The sequence below is a fragment of the Sphaerodactylus townsendi genome, linkage group LG06 (assembly GCF_021028975.2).
Source record: "Sphaerodactylus townsendi isolate TG3544 linkage group LG06, MPM_Stown_v2.3, whole genome shotgun sequence".
In the NCBI taxonomy this organism is placed as follows: domain Eukaryota; kingdom Metazoa; phylum Chordata; class Lepidosauria; order Squamata; family Sphaerodactylidae; genus Sphaerodactylus; species Sphaerodactylus townsendi.
Window position 1 is genome coordinate 89288126 of NC_059430.1, and position 22110 is coordinate 89310235.

General features: G+C 41.3%; 1 protein-coding gene across 1 annotated transcript in view; it reads right to left on the reverse strand.

Moving 5' to 3' along the window:
• The window catches only part of SEMA3C (semaphorin 3C), a 151061-nt gene that overhangs the window by 33811 nt on the left and 95140 nt on the right, over positions 1-22110 (reverse strand). The window contains exons 8-11 of the mRNA XM_048500305.1: positions 18303-18445; positions 15788-15902; positions 13147-13216; positions 8341-8485 (exon numbers count right to left, since the gene is read on the reverse strand). Coding sequence (XP_048356262.1) covers positions 8341-8485; positions 13147-13216; positions 15788-15902; positions 18303-18445 — 473 coding nt within the window. The remainder of the gene's footprint in view (positions 1-8340; positions 8486-13146; positions 13217-15787; positions 15903-18302; positions 18446-22110) is intronic.

Below are 22110 nucleotides of genomic sequence, written 5' to 3' on the forward strand. Positions count from 1 at the left end.
GTGCATGCAAGGGCTTATCATGGAGAGGTTCTCTGAAGCTCAAAAATGTCCAAGGGTTCTCTGTCCTGCTCTTCCATACCCTTTCTCCACCTTTTTGCAGCATGCTACAGAGAGGGTGGAGTGCCTTTCTTTCAAGTCCTTTCTGATGCATCTGAAGAGAAGTAAAACTTCCCAGTATGAGATAGAGAGGGCAGGAGGGAGGGATGTGTGACTGTACCAGGTGACCACTTGATGAACAACAGTTACCAATTAGTGCAACCCTGTTTTCATCATCATGGTACCTTTGCAGTCTCAAAACGGAGAACAGTGAGCTGACTTACCAAATCCAGGAAGGTGGGTGTCAGCTCTTAGAGTCTGGAGCACTGCTCTTCTCACTTCTATGTCTCTCCTACCATCAACATCCAAAGAAAAGTGCTTGGCAAAGGTGAAGTTGAATGACCATACAGCAGTCTTTCGAACTGCATCTACTGGGAAACCATAGGGGATAGCAAATGAAGCTGATTGAGTTCTGATGGAGTGAACACTGAAGCACAATGGACAGTCAACTTGCACCAGTTTGTACCATATTCTAAAACAGATGACTATCCATCTGGTTATGGACTATGATGACAACTTGCAACCTACTTTGGAACCAAAGCAAGTTATCAACAGGTTGTCATCTTTTCTAAAGGGTTTTGTCCTGTCCAGGTAGAACAGGAGCACTCTATATACATTGAAGGACAGAATGGTTCACTCTTTATTATGTTTCGGCTTCATAAACAGCTCCAGCGGGTTGATGTCCTGCTTTAGGTGCAACTTGAAAGTCAGGGATAAACTGGAGAGATGGTGGCAGAACCCCTGCCACATCAAAGACTTTTAAGAAGAGAGTGTCATGGTGAAGTGCCTAGAATTCACTGACCCATCTGGCTAAAGTTCTGGAGCTTGGCAGGGAAGGGGAGGCATGCCCACACTGACCTTTGACCCCTTGGGGTCGGAAGGCAGCATGGGCATGCTTCTCCATCCCTGCTGAGCTCCGTCGGGAGAGAAGGTGAGTGAGGGGAAAGGAAATGGAGGTGGTTCCATGCAGAGCAGCCTCCGTTGGCAGCTGCTGCTCTGGGACGCTTGCATCTCAGTGTGCGAAAGGCCCCGGGGCTCCACCAGCATCATTTGTGCTGGTGGGACGCCAGTGCCCCCACCTGTGTGGAATCCACCTCAGTACGTTCAATCTTTTGGACTGGGGGTGATGATGGGCACTGAACACCCTGAAAAGCAATGCAGAAAAGCACCAGTGATGTGATGGAAGACATTAGGCACAGCAGCTGTTGGATTTGGATTACTGCTTGGAATTGCAGGCACTTGTGGTAAAGAATCGTTAGTTTGATGGCCAGGACTCTGTATGGCAGTGGAAAGGTTCTTGCTAAGGCATGAAATCATTTGGTCAACATTGAGAAGTACAGTCAGGCTTTGGACTGTCATAGCTGAATTGGTCATGATCAAAAGAGGGATCACAGTATGGTGTAGCCTTGTCATGAGGATCCAGGGGGAATTCTGGAATAGCTGGAGTACAGCAAATGGCTTTGGCCAGGTTGGATCTGAGTGGAACAAAAGAATCCAATCCCTTATCATAGTAACTACAATAGAGATATTGTAAGGAGACTTTGACAATGTACAACAATAATCCACAAGATCCTACTGCAGCTACATATTCAAAGTGTGGGTGAATATATACAGTTGATAGGAGATTGAAGGTTCTGCATCAGCTATCTTGCCATCTGACATGGAATGGACCAAATATGGAGAATGGTCTGAAGGATGTTCTTGCTTCTTTATCTGGTTTGAGAATTGTCCTCTGAAGAACTGAGTCCATCAATCAGGAAGGAGCTGATGAAAAGGACAACTTGATTGACTTGGAGGATAAATGTTTGTGTTTGTGCCAAGCATTTTTTGGTGGATGTTCTGAGGCACTGCACTCTGGTGAAGTCAGTATGGAACTTTAGGTCTTGAACAAATTTCTGGATGGAACCAAAGAGCCTGGAATCAGTCTTGGAACTGTTAGAACTGAAGGTGATCAGAATAGGTCTCTCTGGAAAGGATATCAGTGTTCTTGGACATTTTTCTGGAGTAGTACCAGATAAGCCACTTTCAAGCCTGAGGGCCTGTCTATTTTAAGAGTAAAGTGTTAGCATATTGAGTGAAGAGACAAATTGTGCTCTTTGGCAAGGCACATCAAACATTTATTGTGATTGTCTGTATACTGAATTTTCGATCCACAGGACCTGCATTTTTTAAAAAAAAAAATAGAGCTTTTTGGGCCATGATCTGGGGCTATTCATTTTCTGCAGTTAGTATTTTTGAAGAATTCTCAGCTAATGAAAAGTTTTATTTTTCACAGAGAAGAGATTCTAGTAACAAAGCTTCTGGAAGTCAATCTCTCAATGGTGGCAGAGAGAGAACAGAAAGGAGTGCGACATCTCCTCATCATGCAGCAAAAAAGTAGGCAAGTGGTGTGGGGGACAGAGACTGAATGCCCTCAGGTTTTTTGAGCCTCAAAAAACCTCTTTCTGGTACTGTGCAGTCACAGTACCCATCAGCACTCATGTGGCATGGCACAGGTACTCCAATGAGCCTTTAGAGTCTCCTCTCTCAGCCTGCAATCATGAAATTGATTCTAGAAATACTCACTGTCCAGATTCATGTATCATTGGATATTTCACTAGTTAAATGAGGATTCATGATAAATGGGATACAGGGCAAAACAAAACCACTAATCAAAAAAAGAATAAAGTTGGGGGAATGTAGGGGTTTTCATCCCCTTCAACACAGTCCTCCCCTGTTCAGCGCCTTCAGACACCATTGGAACACATGTGGCTATGGAGTTCCATGCTGGCAAGTCTTGATGTTTCTACACAAAATAAAGTCTATTATCGGGACCACACTACTTTTCTCTCAATATATACCATGTATGGGAAAAGAGTTTTCAATTACTCATCCTAACTGGACCAACAAAGGCTGGGGTGTAGGGCAGTGGCTTTCTCTGGCAAGGCAACTTAAAGCATATCCAGTCTATATTTCACCTAACTCTGAGGTGAATTTGCCAGCCCATCAATTTTATGCATCGAGAGAAGAGAATCATGCCTCTAATTCAGCTCCTTTAGGCACCAGAAATTCCCACTTTGGAACTCTACAGTATCAGATTAGGGTTGCTAACCTTCCAGCAGTAGATCTCCTGCTGTTACAACTGATCTCCAGACTAGAGTTCTGTTCCTCTGGAGAACATGGCTACTTGGTAAGGTGCACTTTATGACACTGTACCCTGGTCAGATCACTTCCCTCCCCAAACATCACCCTTCCCAGGCCCTACCCCCAAAATCTCCAGATATTTCTCAATCAGTTGGCAATATACCACATAAACATACCAATGTACTGTCATGATTAGTATACGATTTGCTGGCAAAGCTATTTCTACATTAGACATAGAAAGGTAGTTTCTACAGTTATCATGGAGCTGCTACTAGTGTTTAAAATTAATGGACCACTGCAGGATCTACCCATTCATACTTCCTTTGGCTGTAATTTTGTAAGTTTTATACACTAAAGACATTAGGCTCTGTGCATGAAGGATTCAAGCTACACAGGGATATGGCTAGACTTGGTGCCACTTCAATAACATGACAGTTTTCTACAGGTTTTCTACAATGGCATGGCAGTTTTCTACACATCTGTGACTTTCAGTCTTCAATCTAAAACAGTTTCACTCTCAGAACTTCAGAAAACTAATCTATGTTCTTTTTCCCAGTGCCAGCACCAGACAATTACTGCTGTTCCATGCTAATATGCAACTCCTGCACTAATGAAGTACATTTACATTCATGACACGGAATACAAACAGTTACTTGTTTAGGTATGACAAAGATTTAAATAGGAATGCTAAAACCTTTTGAACTTGATTTTTTCAGCTAGTTAAGAAGCACAAAGTTAAGAAGTACAAAGCCAAATAATACAGAAATCCATATCAACTTGAATGGAATAACACCGGTACTTGCTTTGTTTTCCCTGGGCATACCAAAATGCTTTTGTTAGAGATGAAAGCTGTATTGTACTTCATCTCATGAGCCGAACAAATACTGTAATGTTTTATATTCTTCCAAGCATGACCCCTTTCTTAAAGTATGATCACAGGAGAAAGTATGATTCATAACACTCAGACAGCTGTCAGAGCTGAGATCCAAGCTACATATTGAAAAATCTCATGTGGCACAGGCTTGCTGGACTTTAGAAGGGGCAGTCATGTGTGGGAATGTGCCCCTGACTTGAACATTTTTACATCAGTGAGAAAAGTTTTAGCCTGACCTTCTCCCAGGTAAGCTAGGCATCTCTTATGTACTTAGAGTTCTGATGTGAGGGAACAGATTCTAACATGTGAGCCTCTGCCTATAGCCCAAGTGATTCAGTCCATGAAGATCTATACCGCATAATATTTCTGAAGATACAGATGCCCAAATAGCCCAGACTAGGCCAATCTTGCCAGAACTCTGAAGCTAAGAAGCTTAAGTACTTGAATGGGAGATCACAAGATAGACTTGGCAGAGAAGGCAATAGAAAACCACCTCTGATCATCTCTTGCCTTGAGAACCCTATTAGGTGGAACTTCATGGGCTTGTCATGAGTCAGTTGCAACTCAGCAGCATGCTTTACCTCACTGCTGAAGGTATAGCTTGGTTCTGTCAAAAATGTTGAGCTCCAAGCCCATGCTTCCACCAACACCAATCAGCTGTCCTACTTATTGCCAACTGAAAAAACCTACAGGAGTAGCATTGCCTGCAGATTTTTTACAGGGAAAAGGCTGCTTGTGTGGTGGGCAGTTTCTAATTCAGATTAGGATCACAGAGCTAAAAGAAAGCGGAGGGTTAGTTAAATTGATTTTCCATTATACAAACTGCTCCCTCTTATGATACATGAATGTTTTCTCCCAGCTCTGAATAAGCTGATTTATCATGGGGAAAGGGTTAAGTGCTTCTTTTTTAAAGCCTCAGACTGGGTCTGAATCCCTTTGATCAACTGCTTTAAGCTTAAAAATATTCACAGAAGGTCCCTGATCACATGTGTACATTCTGCACAGCACAAATAAGATGTCCTGAGGACACAACAAGAGGTATCTTGGGGATGAACCCTTAACAGCTTTTCCTCCCAAGACTTCCTCACAATGCCATTTCTGCTCAAGACATCCTTTTTTGGGGGAAACGTTTTAAAGCATTTTGGAAAATGCTTTATGCTTTTTCCCATAAGCCAGCTACAAGATGTCCCCTGCCTGGCTGTGCAGAGCACAGAGCTCAGGAAGTATCTTATTATTTTATGGCTTGACTATTTAGCTCTCTGGTTAGTTTCACCCTTTGCTTATGCCCAACATTTTGTGTGCTGGTGAAGGGATTCTCCCTGCCTCCATTTGTTGAAGGTTGTCCCAGGTCATTTGCTTTGAAGGCTCCAATCCTGGACACCTTTGAAACCCAAAAACTACACAGTTGTGCTTAGCTCTTCCTGCCGATTCCATCAATATAGTTTTCCTTTTTTTAATTTTGAAGGACCTGTATTCACAGCTACGCAGACATGCATACAAGAATTATAGCTACTCTAAGGAGCTGTAAGGTCCTTTGAGAAGCATTGGATACAGCTGCCTTCCATGGATTGTTCAAACTTTTTCCTAAATTTGGATGTATCAAATCAGGGATTCGGCTGATTCGGCTATACCGATAATTTTACAACTGAATAAAGCCGAATTTGAATTTTCACAATGTTTTTTGGTATTACTCAAACTTCCTTTCAACTAACTTGTAGATAACCTCTGGGAGTGTTTTGATTTCCTGGGTTTGGTCACTGCAGCGTGTGACTAAGCCTCAAACACATAAAACCTACTTGCTAAATTAATTATTTTATTTCTGTATCACCAAAATTACTCTTGGAATGTAAATCCAGTGAAATTATAATTACTTTTCATTTGGTGAAATGGTACTCTTTTTTATCTGCTTCTAAAGGGAATTATTTCATCCTTGTTATGTACCATTCATACCTGAAAACCTCCAATGCAGAAACCAGATCTTTCCCAGCTAATGAAGTTGTTTGAATCAGCTATCCCATTAACAGCCATTATGATGCAGCTACAAGTTTAATCAGCAGAGCTAGGTAACTGATCTTTGCTAACAAGGGCTGCTGCAGTTTCTCTGTCTCAAAATACTGAATGGTTATTGTAGTTTCCCCTGGGAATGTGGAAAAGAAGATAGGATAATGGGAAAGAAATTGCCCATGACCTTAGTAGAATGCTGCTATGTCATTCATTTACTGCTTAAGCAAACTGAGTGCCCCCTTCTCCTATACTGTGAAGCTACTGCCTCTCAGTAATGAGTCAGAACACTGATAAGTCAAGCTCTGCAAAGTTTCAACCATCAGGGGCACCTCAAAGTCCAGCTATTTAAAGATTTATATCCCACTTTTTTCTTACATCAGGAACTCAATCTGTGTTGAGTGGCGGAAAGTGGCATTGATAACAGCCAATTTACCGTGATCCTGTGGAGCTTTCAAGGCAAGAGATTAACAGACATGGTTGGATATTGTCTGCCACTATTTAGCAACCATGGACTTCCTTGATGGTCTCCTGTCTAAGTACTAACTACAGTCAACCTTGCTTAACTTACAAGATTGAAGAGTTCAAGCTAGCCTAGGCCATCCAGATCAGAGCCAAAACAGCTTACAAAGCTAAATATATACAAACACAAACTGAAAAGCAAAACTAGACACCATAAGTGCCCACAGTTAGTACCTAAAGGAGCTGACAAGCCACAATAACGCCATAATGATGGAGAATCTTTTAACTGTAAATCCTAGGGCCTGGATGAACTTGAGACCTTCTTAATGAATTTGAGATCTTCTTAATGGAATCTAAGACCTTAATGTAAAAACGCTCTCTACCACAGAGTTGTGGTTTCCCTCTATACCATATCTCTGAATATTTGTTTAGCACACATGGTCCAGAGGTTGCTGCCTTAATCCTTTCTATGACATGCTAGTTAACTGGTCCCCAACCTGGAGTACATGAATCCTAGGGTGCCTACCAACATTTTCCCTAGCAGATACTGCTTCTTTCCCAAAATATCTCTTCCCCAAAGTGAAGGTTCAATTCTCACAGGAGCAGGAGGTGCTGCAGGACAGCCCAAAAGACATAATAACCATCTCATCTTTTCAGATTATCCATGCAGACAGATGCCTCCAGACTAGCAAGATACCGTATTTGATCTGCAATCTCACCAAATTTTGTGGATATTTGAATCCAACACCTATGCCAGCCATATGTTTTGGAGTCTACTACATGTTTTCAAAGAGCCCATGAGTTCAACAATGTTGGGGACCCCTGTGCTGGTGGCTATTCAGTTTCTTTTTGTCTTTCTTTCTTCTTTTTTTTAGTCTGAGCCTTTAGACTTCCAGCATGACACAGTACAATACAGTAACTGATTGCTCATAGGCATGCTTAGCTAGGTTCTTCTGAGAAGAGAAAGATGTTCCACAACTGCCACAGATAGTTTTCCACCAGCTAAATACTCTGTCAAGTCAGCAACTTTCTTAGTATTTTAACTTAAATTAATCTTGCTACAACTCCAACCAGAGTGCCTTTTGTTTTAACACTCAGAAACAGGAAGTGAAGCCGTTTACTTTCATTTTATGGATGGCTTTTAAAACTGTAATCTTCTCTCTAGGCTAAACATGTCACAAATCCTTCAGTCTTTCCTCATATTTCAAAATCATTCACAACTCCTTTTATCATTTCCGCTGCCTTTTAATCCTGGTCCACATTCTTCCTGAATCCTGGCCAGCAAAATCAGAGGGGACACTCTGGTGTCAGGCTTAAACAATGATGAGTGATGCAAACCAGCTGCTACTAACATGAAACCAGGACTTTGAATACCATTTGGATACACCTGTGATTTAGTAGAAACTTTTAATTATTTCACTGACTCACTAACAGCAAGGCTGTTCCATCTCCATCCTTCACAGTAACAATGAAGTGGAAAAACACTATACCTACATACCAAGTAATTTCAAAAAGACATCTTGAGGGTGTCCGTTAGTTGAATAATCTTTGGAATCTTTTTGTACACATAGATCATTTGGCCTTTGCAGTTTATATACTTTTACCTGCTCTGCATCCTTGAGATAGGGCATACTATTTTCAGATGGATCAACATAAAGTAAAGCCATAGGATGCAATACACTTTGCAGTACAATGTTGAGTTTCTACAGGACACCATTGTGGTAAATCATGCTTAAATTGAGCAAGCTGGAGTTTGGACCAGCAGAATAATGACTAGTACTTACAGTCCCAGGCCGTGGGTAAGGAATTCTTCCCTGATAGGGGATCAGCTGGTGATTTGGGCCTTCCTTGTGTGCAAATGGCCCATTAAATACTCTCTGGATGTCTGACAAGTGGTACACACACACTGCTGAGCCTTTAAAAACGGAACTGGGGAAGAAACAAAAAAGAAATCAGTTCACAATCTCTTCCTACCATCTTTTAATTTTTTTTAATTCCCAAAATTATCCTAGGTTGCTGAAAAACTATGTCTAGGGACCAGCATACCTGAAGAACTGTTGACTATGTTATATTCATCTTTTGAGGCCCTGCTTCAGGTGCCCTTACTTTTTGAGATTCGGCAAGTGGCAATCCAGGAGAGGACCTTCTTGGTTGTGGCATCAAAACTCACTCCTCGGACAGACTTATCTATCATGTTTGGACTGGTATTTTTTTTTACCTAAATATGGTCAGTAATACCCAAATAAAGCCAATCGATATTGGCTTTGTTTAGCTTTATTGATAATTCCTGGGTTTTAAACATCTGAACCTGAAATTTACCAATATTTTTCATCAGTACTGAAGCCTAACCCAGAGACCATGGCTGATTCCGCATGGGCCAAAAACAGCAGTGTAAAAACGGTGTGAAAATGGTGTAAAAGGGTTTAAAATGGTGTAAAAGGGTTTATACTGTTTTCACATCATTTTCACACTGCTGTTTTTGGCCCATGCGGAATCAGCCCAAGGCAGCTGGGCTATGCCACCACATCACTGTTAGAGGGCTTTCAGGCAGTGCGGGGAGGCTGCAAAGCAGAAAAAACCCAGCTGCCTGGAAAGCCCTCCATAAAGCTTAATGGATGAAGATGACATCTGTGCCTGTTGTTTTCTGAAATTCAGTCTTGCTTTTTTAGTACATGGAGGTTTCACTGAGCCATTGTGGTTCATTGCAACCAATGACTCTATCCTTTATAAAAGTGTACCACCTTCTTTCCCAAATTCCTTTGATTCTGAGGCAAACATCACATCTTGCAGTGATGAATTTTATAGGTAAAAGATGTGTTGCATAAAACAGTGTTTCTACCACCTTTACAGGGAGTCTGAAAATCTAGTAGCATGACAGACGGAGTACAAATGTACTTATAGCAATAATATTCTGAAACCAAAAAAGGACCCTTGTCTTATTGAGAACAAAATTTGGATTAACTGATGGCCTAATCGAAACCAAGCATGCATTCACTCTTCTCTGGATAAAATACAAGATGGTTAAAGTGATGAAAGTAAAGCAACAAGTGATGTGTTGACAAAGGGAGATGGCTCATAGCTGTTTGCAGGAATACACATATGGATGAAAAAAGGACATGAAGTGCTTGCATCACTTCAATTTCTTTTTGTGTGTTTGCTTTTTCTTTTTCAAGGAAGAAAATGTATGTTTGTGAGTCTATGAGAAAAAAGTAATGGAAAACATTCAAAGAGAGAGAACTGTCCTGCATTTTGTTTACAATAAACACACTTTGAAGTGAACAGGCACTTGGTAAAAACTAGAATTGTAAAAAATCAGTTAAAATGGTTATAATTTATACCACAGGGAAAATTCTAAAAGAAAGCAGCCAGCGATTCTTAGGTTTCCACACTGCAGACTGAAAAGTACTTTAAAAATTATTCACTCTTCCCAGGCTGAGTTGAACAGAGGGGACAGAAGGACAACAAACTGCCCTAGGCCCTACAAAGTTGAAAGGCATCCTGATTTATCGGCTCATTTCATACTTCTCTTCATATATTTGGAAAAGTGGGCTGTGTAACTCATGGAAGCTCAACAGAAATAAATAGGGTTAGCCTTTAAGAGGTGCCACTGGACTCTTGTTTTATATAGTTATGGAAGCCCAACAAGGCTACCCCTCCAATCATAATGCCTAATTTTTATAACAAACAAGGTTGTGTCTATTTAACATGTCTCCTTTGATCTTTGGGGCAGTGACTCACCCAGTTTACCTGATCTTGTGAGATCATGGAAGTTGAGCAAGGTGGTACTTGGACGGGTGACCACCAAGGAATTCCAGGGTTGCTACACAGAGGAAGACAATGGCAAACCATCTCTGTTCTTTTCTTGTCTCGAGAACTCTACAGGGTTACTGTAAGTCAGCTGTGAACTGACAGCACTTTCCACCACCATGAATCAGTATTCATCAGTATTCATGTTTATTAATGAATTTATTGTCAATATGCACTGCATACTAAACTCTAAAAAACACTCAAGTCAATATTCCATGTACTGAGAGAATTGCAGGGAAAGGGGTGTAAAAGGAGGGTTTACTTTTTTTGTCCCATACCTATGTGACCTATCTGTAAACCTTTCCTAATGAACACTCTGAGAGAGTTCGTGAGGGGGCTCTGCAGGTCACATAACTATAGATAAGCACAACTGAACTGATCTGTAAGGGGGCATCAGCCCAGAATACTACCCTCACCATATTACAATTCTCATGGTCCTGTGGGAAACCATAGTGAAGCATGGATACTTCTTGGTACCATTTATGGCCTTTTCATAAAACAGACAAGTATATATTTGTTTGCATTGTATGTGCTTTTCAGACTATCACATTATATCTAATTCTGATCCAGGCCCTAGAGTGTGGATAAAAAAAACAAACACACAGTAGTGCCAGCAAACCCAAGGGAAGCCCACAATTTGCAGAAAAATTGAAAATTTTAAAACAATTACACTGAAAATTTTTAAAAACCCAAATAACAGAAATAGCATATGTCGCATTGAGAGGTGAATGCCCACTGAGATCTCATAACTCTGTTTTGTGAGATACTGGCAGCCTTGCTGATGGTCCCCAAAAACTCAGTTAGGGTCAATGTATGGAATGGGTTGAGGGGAAAAGTCAGACTAAAAAAAGCAAAAGAAAGAGGAGGAATGGAAGATTAATGCTCGAAGGAGGAGCAAAAACAGGAAGGTTGATGAGCAGGAGAGAAGAAGAGGTGGATGAATGTGGGGGTGGGTGGGGCTGGGGGAGAGGTTCCAGGAGAGAAATAGAAATGGGTAGATGGGTAGGAAGGAGAGAAGGAAAGAGGAAGTCCTTTAAGTACTGCCAGGAAAAACAAGGGGAAGATATGGAGTGCTGACAGTTCATGGGGCCTCACTTGTACATGTCTAATCACAATCTCCTAAGCATGTCTACATCTGCTGAAACACATGCAACAGCCTTGAGTAGATTTCATGCTTTGTCATGAACCCTTATACCATGCCTCCAAATCCACTTCATGTTTTTGTTTTTTCAAATAGTTGTTGCCATGACTCAGTTACAAAAGATGCACTAATAATTTCAGAAAATGTGCTTTTTGTCAAAATTATTATTGTTTCTCCTATAAAAGTTATTCATCTCAGTAACACTCTTAAGAAAATGGGTTTTAATTAAAATTAATGATTGTTTTATGTTGAAACATGTTTCTTTCATTTGGAATGTTTGGAGGTGAAACAAATGTAGACATTGTTGCCAAATGAAATCCATTAAGGCTTTTTGGTTTAATTATACAATATGTTCTCTTTGAGTGATCTAAAAAACTTGGGGGAAATCTACATGGCTTTTAACAAAAGAAATCTAGGCCAGTGAAACTTTTACGTAGAGTGAAGAAAATTTCTCAAGGGGTTGGAACAGGCTCTGAGCTCACTTTGTTATCACTTCATATAGGTTAATCAACCCAATTTCCACTGTAGGAACATCAAGTGAATTAGATAAACCCCAAACCCAGCTCAATCATAACATAATTATAAATATGGTTTTCCTCTCTCTGCTAAAACTTGTAAGTCAGGTCTTCAAATGTGATTTTCCAGTTGTTGAATGAGGAAATATTATCACATCATTATTTTAATGACAAATGGAAATGTGTGCTATCCATTTACTGAGGTTTTGTGCATTAGGGAAATACAGTGATCTTTTCTAAAAACATACATACACACTAGTCTCCATGGCAATAAAGTTATGGCACTCAAATTCTTTCTAGTTTGATTTTCTTTATAATAAAACTACTTTTAAATAAGTTTCAGGTCTAAGGGTTAATATCAGTTGGACATTTAAAATATACAGGGCTGCTGAGTCAATGTGGGCTTATTATATTCATTTACAGTGCCCCTTTAGTACAATACGGTAAAGCCCAAGGCGGAAAAGGGTTCCCTTCCAATACTGACAAATCAGTTAGTCCAAGAGATTTTTAAATGCTGTTTGAAGCCTGTATGCAAAGAGTACTACCAGCACACCGAGGGTTAGAAATAGTTACTTCTCTACCACTCCCATCCTGTCTATTGTGAACCTCCCAACCAATTTTTTTTCCTGGGACAAGGGGCCCTCAGGAACTGTGTAGGGTTGTAGTGGCAGGAATTTTGCAGAAATCACTTTATCTACCTCTGCCAATGGAAGTACCATTCTACTGCTCTTATGCTGGTGGAATGCTAGGGCTGTTATGCTGGGGGAATGGCACCTTGTCAAAACATCTCTCAGTTGCACAATGTGTGAACACAGTGAACTCCACTCTTCTGTAGCCATTATATGAGTAGTATGAATCTGTAACAAGGGAAGCAGCCAGAAGGAACACATGATCAGTGATTTTAGAGGCTACCATAAATACCAGGGCTCTATTGCTGCCTCTGGGTGACCATACAATCACCTGCTTTATCTACAAAAAAAACTTTTGGTGAACCTACCATTCTAAGAGAATTCACATAAATGCTTCTCAGATGACAAAGCTTTCAAAAACACTTCCACAACAATTCAATGGGTGCTCTGCCAACACAAAAGTTCTTATGGCCATGTACAAACTTGTACAAAACTTACCTAGATGTTGTGAAAATGCCATAGACCAGTGTTGTTCTAGGGTTATCAGTTTCTAGCAGGAACACATCCTCTGTGGAAAAGAAAAAACACAGCCACTTGATCTGTGCACCATTCTGTGATTTCCAGCCTTCAAAATATGCTTCACCTGCCCTTGATTACATCTGAAACTGATTAGGCATTGTGCTTTGTCTATAAATGGATAGTTATATTAGAACATATAAACATAGAGCTGGAAGGGACCTCAAGAGTCATCTAGTCCAACCCACTGCACAATGCAGAACATTCACAACTACCTTCCTATCCCACTCCTCCAATGACCCCTGCTCTATGTCCATAGGAAGGCAACCTCCCCCTCAAACCTCCAGATCTCTTGTCAGTCTGGCCAAATTCTTACCTGATCCCAAAATGGCAAATATCATAATCTGTGTAAGGAAGGGCCATGAGAGCTGAGCACTGACTCATCTCTTCCTGCCATCCCTCCCATGATCAGGTTAAGTTCACAGACTCAGCACTGCAGTCAGGTGGCCATCTAGCTTCTGCTTATAAACCTCCAAAAAAAGAGAGCCCACCACCTCCATTGAGGAATCACTCAAACTGTCAGGAAATTCTTCCTAATGTTTAGCTGAATTTTTTAATTTAATTTCAACCTGTTGGTTCTAATCTGACATTCTGGGGCAACAGAAAATCACTCTGCTCCATCTATTCTATGACAGTCTTTCAAATACTTGAAGGTGGCTATCATATCACCCCTCTCTACACTAAACATATCCATATCCTTCAACTTTTCCACATGGGACTTGGTCTCCAGACCTCTCACCATCTTTGCTACCTTCCTCTGAGCATTTTCCAGGACATGTCAATATCCTTCTCAAACCACGGTGCCCAAAACTGAACATAATACTCTAACTAGAGCAGAGTAAAGTGATACCATCAGTTTGTGTGACCTAGATACTATACTTCTGCTGATTCAGACCAAAATCAAATTTCCCTTTTTAACTACCACATTACACTGCTGACTCAAGTTCTACTAAGATTCCTAGATCCTTTTCATATGCACTACTGCCAAGACAAGTCTCTTTCGTCCCATAATTATGCATTTGATTTTCCTACCTAAGTGGAGAACTTTACACTAATCTCTGTTGAAATTTATTTTGTTAGTTTTATCCCAGTTTTCCATTCTTTCAAGAACATCCAGTATGCTGAGCCTGTCATGTGTATTTGCAACCACTCCCAGTTTAGTATATCGGAAAATTTAATGAGCATCCTCTCTAATCCTTCACCCAAGTCATTTATAAAGATGTTGAAGAACACATGGCCTAGGACAGATCCCTGAGGTAATCCACTTGTCATTCCTCTCCCAGAGGATGTGGAACCATTAAGAAGCCCTCTTTGGGTGTGATCTGTCAACCAGTTACGAATCCACCTAGATGTAATAGGATCAAACATGCTTCTCTTAACATCAGCTACAACAGATTTCCCCCAAAAATCAGTATTCCAAAATTAAGGTGTCAAGGAGGTGATTCCAATATTCAGTAAGATATTTTCACCTCTGTGGCATTCATTGTTACAGTTTTCAAATGGAGAAAACAGTGGCTCCACGGGGCCATTTCGGGAGCAAAAATGAGTGCAAGGAAGAAGTGATGCCACTTTTCCTCGCACTCTGCAGTTGTGATGAGAATGTTTCTGACAGATACTTGCACTTGATCAGATTTACACTTGAATGGGAACCAGTAGTGTTTCCAAGCCTGGGTGTCCTGACCCAAAAGTATGCTGTGAAGCCTATGAAAGAGGGTCCCAGGCTTCTGCAGTTTTAATTATTTATGAATCTTTTGTTTCTTTAAGTGGGTCCCCATACCTAGTAAATTTGGACTAGTGGGCCACCATCCCAAAAAGGCAAATTTACATGAGAAAAAATTTTGGGGGACCACAAGAGAAACACTAAACCTTGGGAGGTAGCTCTGCTGTCTTCCTCAGCAACAGAACTGACTGCACCAGGACCAGCTGAAATTCCAGAGGCCTTAGCTCATAGAATCATGCTGGCAGGGGATGACGGAAACTGTAGTCCATAACATCTGGAGGGCTGCGAGCTTGACACCTGTGCCTTAGCTTAACAGCCATGGTGAAACCCAAGAGCTCCAGAGGCACCCCAGCCCTGCCAAAGTGCCTGCCTCAACCAAGGAACATGGTGCCTTTCATTCCTACCAGTTTCCTTCAAAAAAGTGGAACTTGAACACACAGTGTACCAGCAGGACTATTTAAGCCAGTGTTGCATAGTGATTAGAATGTCATACTATAATTTGGCAGACCCAAATTTGAATTTCCACTCTGCCATGGAAGCGTACTGGGTGACCTTGAGGCAGTTACACACACTCAGCCTAACTTACCTCATAGGGTGGTGGTTGTGAGAAGATGAAAAAGGGGAGAATGATATAATCTGCTATAGGTCCCCCACTGGGAAATAAGACAGGGTATAAATAAAATAAATAAAATAAAGATAATCTCTCCGTTTGCCTTTGCTAGAACAACATCTTAAGCTTAATGCTGGCTTGTATCCAGCCTCTTACCACCAACCCAGAGAAAGACTAAAGAAGAGATGAACTTGTCTTTATATTTCTGGACAATGAAGTTACCAACATTTTACCTAATTCATCAAAGTAGGTTTCTGTTCCATCATCATCCATTACTGAACACACAAGCCTTGCTTTCAAATAAGTTGTCCACTTGTTCACAAGGCTACGCTGCCCACCAGTGTCATTCTGAAAAGAAACAAAAAATTACAAGCATAGGCAAAATATTCTGACATCTACTAGTCCTTGCACTGCCTCTGCCTAAGCTTACACAACTAGGACGTAGCATGCATGCAGACATCAGTGTACTTTGCAATATACCAATCATTTACAATTGGATTGTCTTGTCAACACAGCTACAAACAGCTGCATTTGCACATGATTTTGAAATATCCAGTGATGCATGGATGCTGAAACAGGATACTGTAGACTTCCTGCTTTTGTCTTTGAGACAGCCATTGCAACAAGCTATTTCTGGGCACATTTAATACATAATCAAGTAACCAGCTGGACATTTGCTTACTGATCAATAAACTCTGAAGATTAATGTGAAATTAAGGGGTGGTAAACTGGGATTAAAAAAACCTCTGTCCAACAAATGACATATGCAATGTAATCATATTGTAGAGCTTTCCTGGGTTGCATTATCTCAGTCGGCAGACTTCATGTGTGAACATTCTCCTGCAAAATAAACTCTCTTGCACATGTTGTTGGGCGGGAAGGGGGGGGAAGCATTTAAGCCCAGCCTTCTCCATTATTTGTCAGTTATCTACACATAGGGATTTCTCCCACAGGGAACATACAAATATGCTATACTCCACCTGCAGTCTAATGAGACACTCTAGAGAAAGCTACATAATCTGGTCCTGCTGCATGTGCAGACCAGCAAGCACTCAGATGAAAGAAGTGGTACCCAAATGACATGTTATAGAAGACCATTTTCCTTTCCAAGAGTGACCATTAAGACTCTATCTGGCCCCTCCTTAATGCCAGCTTCTTGTAAAATTATCAGGGAAGAAACAATAGGAAACCATCCAGCTCCGTTTGTCTGAAGGGTGCTCTTACAAGCCTTGGTATCAGAGCATAAACAAAATCGTGCTCTGAGCCTTTTAAGAAGTCATCTGGGATTCATTATGACAATGGTGGTTTAATTATATTTAAAATCTTCTGAAAAATGGATTTGAGCTCATTTAAAAAACAAAACAGCAAAAACAAAGTCGGGGTCATGTGCCATATTGCTTCACCACAGAAGGAATCAAATAAAGGCAAAACAGAGCTATTCCACTGCTTCCCTTAATAACATTAAAAGAAGACTTAACACTCTTAGGCAGTACAAAAGAAAAAGCTAAGTGGTCCGCACAGTGTTTTGGGGTGGGGGTGGGGCAACTCTATTGTATGTGCAGCAGTAAGAAAACTGCACTGTGTTTTTCTTGATAAAGTAAATGAACTGGCAGCCCCTTGGCTGTCTTCAGGTCCATTACTGGACCACTTCAGCCTACTCTCAAAGTCACAAGCCTTTATTGGCATAAAATAAACATACAAAATCAGCATACAAAATTTGCCCATTATTGCTCACAATTATAGACACTGGTACTAAAATACTAAATACTAAAATATATACATGGTCCTTCTGTAACTATAGGACAGCCTACTCTCAAAGGCTGATGTCAACAAGGAACAGGCAGCTGTGAAGCCTACCACCTACCCCCTTGACCTGTGCCCATTATGGCTAGTGCCCTTCATGGCTGGTGAAGGCTGGTGGTGAGAAAAAAACTTACCGGTATTTGAGACAGCCATTGAAACAAGCTATTTCTGGGCACATTTAACACATAATCAAGTAACCAGCTGGACATTTGCTTAATATCAGCCCAGTGGTATTTCGCAATAAGGACCAAGCACAAGAGGATGCACTCAGCATGTCTGTGAACTGAACAACTGTGAAGGTGTCTCTGAATATTAATTTCAGTTCTACAGTGATTTAATTATATTATGCACTCCTATACTAACATGCTTAAAGAAGAACTTTTAAAAGGAAATAAATCATGATTTACAATTACCTTTGTTCAAGTAAAACTTCATATTCTAAAAAGTTTTAAGGATTATCCCTTATCTATTCTGGAGATCACAGTGCCAAGGTTCAGGCATCTGGTATGCATAACTTGTTAAGAGGAGAGAGTGAGTTTTAAATTGAAGTGCAACAATTCTTTTTTTCATAAAAAAAAGGAAACCACAGGACTTTCTCCAGCCATGGCAATTTCCAAATGGCTTTGGATTAAGCGGTTATCCTCTGCTGACAGATCACATCCAGTTATGCAAAGCAGAAATGATCAAGGAAGCCAATAATGCCTTGCTGTAAATGGAAACATGAACATATTAATCTTGCTCACTCGTTCCATCATGATGTTGCAGTTCTACTTTGCAAAATGAGGCATGGGCTATTTAGTGGTTCCCTACAAAACAGCTGAATCTCAGTTTGGTGATCCAAAGCAGAACAGACCAGGAAGCATTTCAACACTGAGCATTCTTTTTGCTAACCCAATTAAGCCAGCATATGAAGCCTCAAATAGCATACAAGAAATGTCTGCTTACAGGACATATTCTAGCAATCATGGAGTTAATCTGCTTAGTGCTGCCACTGTTGTCTGTCAATTTCTCTTTGAAGAAGAAGTACACTTTAGCATCACTGGGATCGGTACCATCTGGGATGAGATGAGCATCCACAAAAATCGGCTCTGAAACAATAGCAGAGAACAAACCCCATGATCACAGCTCAACAATGCAAAATCTGGCAAGCAATTGTTTTGCGATTGTTACAGTCTGGAGTTGTGAACTAGTATTTTCTGAGATTTGTCAGTTAATTAAATTTAACATGTGAACCTTTGATTTCTGGTTTATTATGAACCATATGCTTGGATTACTGAAAACAATGATATTATAGAAAGAGAGAAAATCCAGACTATGATCAATTCAGAAAATATTTCATATATCACAACTGGCCACAAGCAGGATTTGTGTGTTACCATGTGTTGCCATGTCTACATGGAATAAACAGAGGCCAGGTTGAAAGGTAAATTATTAGTATAATTCTTCCCATGTGATCCTGTCTTGCCTATATAGTTTGTACATCCTTACTACGATCTCTACATGAGATGGAGCTACTATTGTCATAATGTGAGGACATGTATTGATGATACCAGACCCAATTTAGTAGCCCCCTTGATTCCACCAAGAATACAATAGGTAAAAATAACCCCCTGAACAAACACCAGATCATTACTAACTCATGGAGTGACATCACAAACAGGCAGACTACATTTATGGAGTGGTTTTGTCATTGCCTTTCCCAGTCACCTACACTTTACCCCCAGCTGGGCACTGATCACTGAAGGATGGGGGGAGGGGGGAGTCAACCTTGAGCCAGCTATGAGATAGTCCTAGAACTGCATGTTATCCAGTCTTGAAGGCATGCAGATACAGGAAGAATAGCCAAGACATGCTGCTACTAATGTCATAAAGACTTTATCTTTAAAGTATGAAGTACAGGTAACCGAATTCCTTCTTCTCAACCAGAAGCATCCATCTACTTTGATTTGCCTTGCCTAGGAACATGCCTGCCATAATATTTTTGCAACTAGTAATATTCTTTGTTCAAAAACCTCAAATAATCTTTATTTCGGTGACTCATCTCATAGATTTAATATCTATGAGATGAGTCACCGAAATAAAGATTATTTCACCACTGGTCATGCAGTTGCTGGAGCCCTACCAAAACATGGTGAGCCAGAGGATGTATATGTTCGAATAATTTAATTTGTTGCCCTTATGCTCCCGAATTTAATTCATTCTGTGTCCCGGGAATATGTTCCAGGTATCTAAACTCAACAGATTCATAGTACAATCCGAAACAGTGTTACACCCTTCATAATCCATTCAATTCAAAGAGTTTTGAAGAATATAATTTTGCTTAGAATTGAACTATTACTGTATCTGAGAAATCTGAGAAAGCATTTCTAGGCCACTTTACAGAGTAAAAACAGATTCTGTTCTTTGGACAAAAATGTTCAACTGGATTATTTACAGAGGTGCTTTGTAAAACAGACTTAAATCTGTTATTTGTCATGCCAATTAATCTGGAAAGATATAAGATGTTGCTAAGATTTTAGTTACTGCTAGGTTGTGAGCTAGGCTCAACCCAGCAACTGAAGAACTTGGAACTGAGAATCTTGATTAGTCCAATCCAGTCACATAACTGACATACACTTAGGAAGGCCAGGCATCCCATTTTGATGGAAGACTTCCATGCTCCTGCTGGTTCAAATGCTTAGGTGGGCAGTGGGATAAAAATGGTCCAGAAATGACATTGTGTCAGGTGGCACTATAGTGTTCACCCCAAACTGTCTAGTTAAACCTACATACTGACATTATTTCCAGGTTTTGCCAGAAATGATTTCATGACATTGCTGGCAAACCTCCTCCCCAGGTGAGTCTTCTTCCAGACACCAACCAGAGACTGGCAACCCTATATACTCTGGTAATCTGATTAATTTTTCTCCACTCGAACTTCATTTCATGGTCATTTTTCACACATTTGTCATTTTTCACACATTTGTCTTTCAGTCTCTTCCTCCTTATCTTTGGTGTACAATACACCTGGTAAACCACTTTAAAGTATTGATTCAGTCTGAGAATCCACTGCTTTAGGAGCAAAATCCCTTTCAAAAATCGAAGAATTCATCCAAAAATCTTTTTTTTGCACTTAGATACTTTCTTTGCAATACATTCTATGTTACCAACTATAAGCCCCTTAATGTCTCTCTTTCCTGCCTTATCTGCTCTGTTGAATCATTCTTGGTTTAAATGACAACCCCAGTATACTTAACTTGGAGCTATCAAAGGGACAGTTCATATATCATGGCGGTCTCCCTTACAGCTGTCTCAGGTTTGCAACCATGCTTCATTCATACTAAAATACTATTTATAGGAAATGGAGTCTGAAAGAATATATCATTTTCTTACAGTGGAGTGGATCCTACTCTATTCTAACATTCCATTTAGCAAAGTTTATTTATTTATTAAAATATTTATAGCCCACCATTCCTTTAGGATTAACTTTGAAGCCTTCCTCCAATTTAAGTGCCTTATCTATTGGAGGAAGAACCACTTAAGTTGGTGGACAGCTCCTTAGGCTGGAGAAAGGTTCTTTGGAGGATGTCTCTATACTGTGTCTCTATGTGGATGGTGCATCTCCAGATGCTTATACTTGTAACTAGAGGATGCCATTGGGTTGGATCAAGGGCAGGATTTCTGCAGATGGAGATGGGATTTTCTCAGATTTCCTTCCCCCCTACAGAAACCCCCAAACTTCTCCTTACAGGTTTGCCAGGTCCCTCCTGGCAACTTGTGGGCAGGGGGAATCTTACCAAGCTTAAAATTAAGCCTAGGTCCAATGGCACTTGCATGATGATGTCACTTCCAGAGGTGACATCATCACATCACTGATTACAAAGAAGGTGCTCTGGTGTTTCAGCAAAAAGTCTATGGTAGAAACTTTTTTTAACCACAAGAGTACACCCACATTGACTGTGTGATGACATCACATCTGGGATCAATCTGTGGCCGTTTCCGCACGGCCTCCCTGTCGCCTCCACGCCGGCGAGAATTCCGCCGGCGTGGAGGCGAAGGCCGTTCGCATGCACACATGCGGGCGGCCTCAGCAGAGGGCGGCAAATGGCAGGCGGCTCCGCATGGAGCCGCCTCTTCCCCCTGCCCCGTCCCACTCACCTTGTCCCCGTCGTCGCCTGCTGGCCATCGAAGCCCCGCCCACGCTGTCCTCCGACCCCTGGAGGTCGGAGGGCAGCGTGGGCGGGGCTTCGATGGCCAGCAGGCGACGACGGGGACAAGGTGAGTGGGACGGGGCAGGGAGACAGTGTGTTCCCGGTGGCGCGGTTCGCACCGCGCCGCCGGGAAGACGCTTCCCCCCCAACAACAACCCTTTAAAGGGTTGTTGTTTAGGGCGGCCTGACGCCGCCCTGGGGGAGGGGGAGGGCAGTCAGGTCGGCGCTGCTGCGTTGCAGCAGTGCCGCCTGTGCGAACGGCGGCCTGGGGGCAGCGTTTTTACTGCCCCCAGGCCGTCGTTTTTGGCCCATGCGGAAAGGGCCTGTGTGAATGACATCACACAGGCAACTACAAGGCCTAGGACTCATTTTAAGCCTGGCAAGACCTCCGCTGGCTGGCTGGACAGCACTGGGGGATCCACTGCCCCCAAAGAAGGTCTTGCAACCTTAACTCATTATTCTGTTTTTGGGTGTCCTCACTCTTTCTGGAGAAGCATGTGGAAGGGGATCATTTTGGGCTCTAGCAGGAGTGGGGAGGAAAGGAAATCTTGCTTTGTTGATGA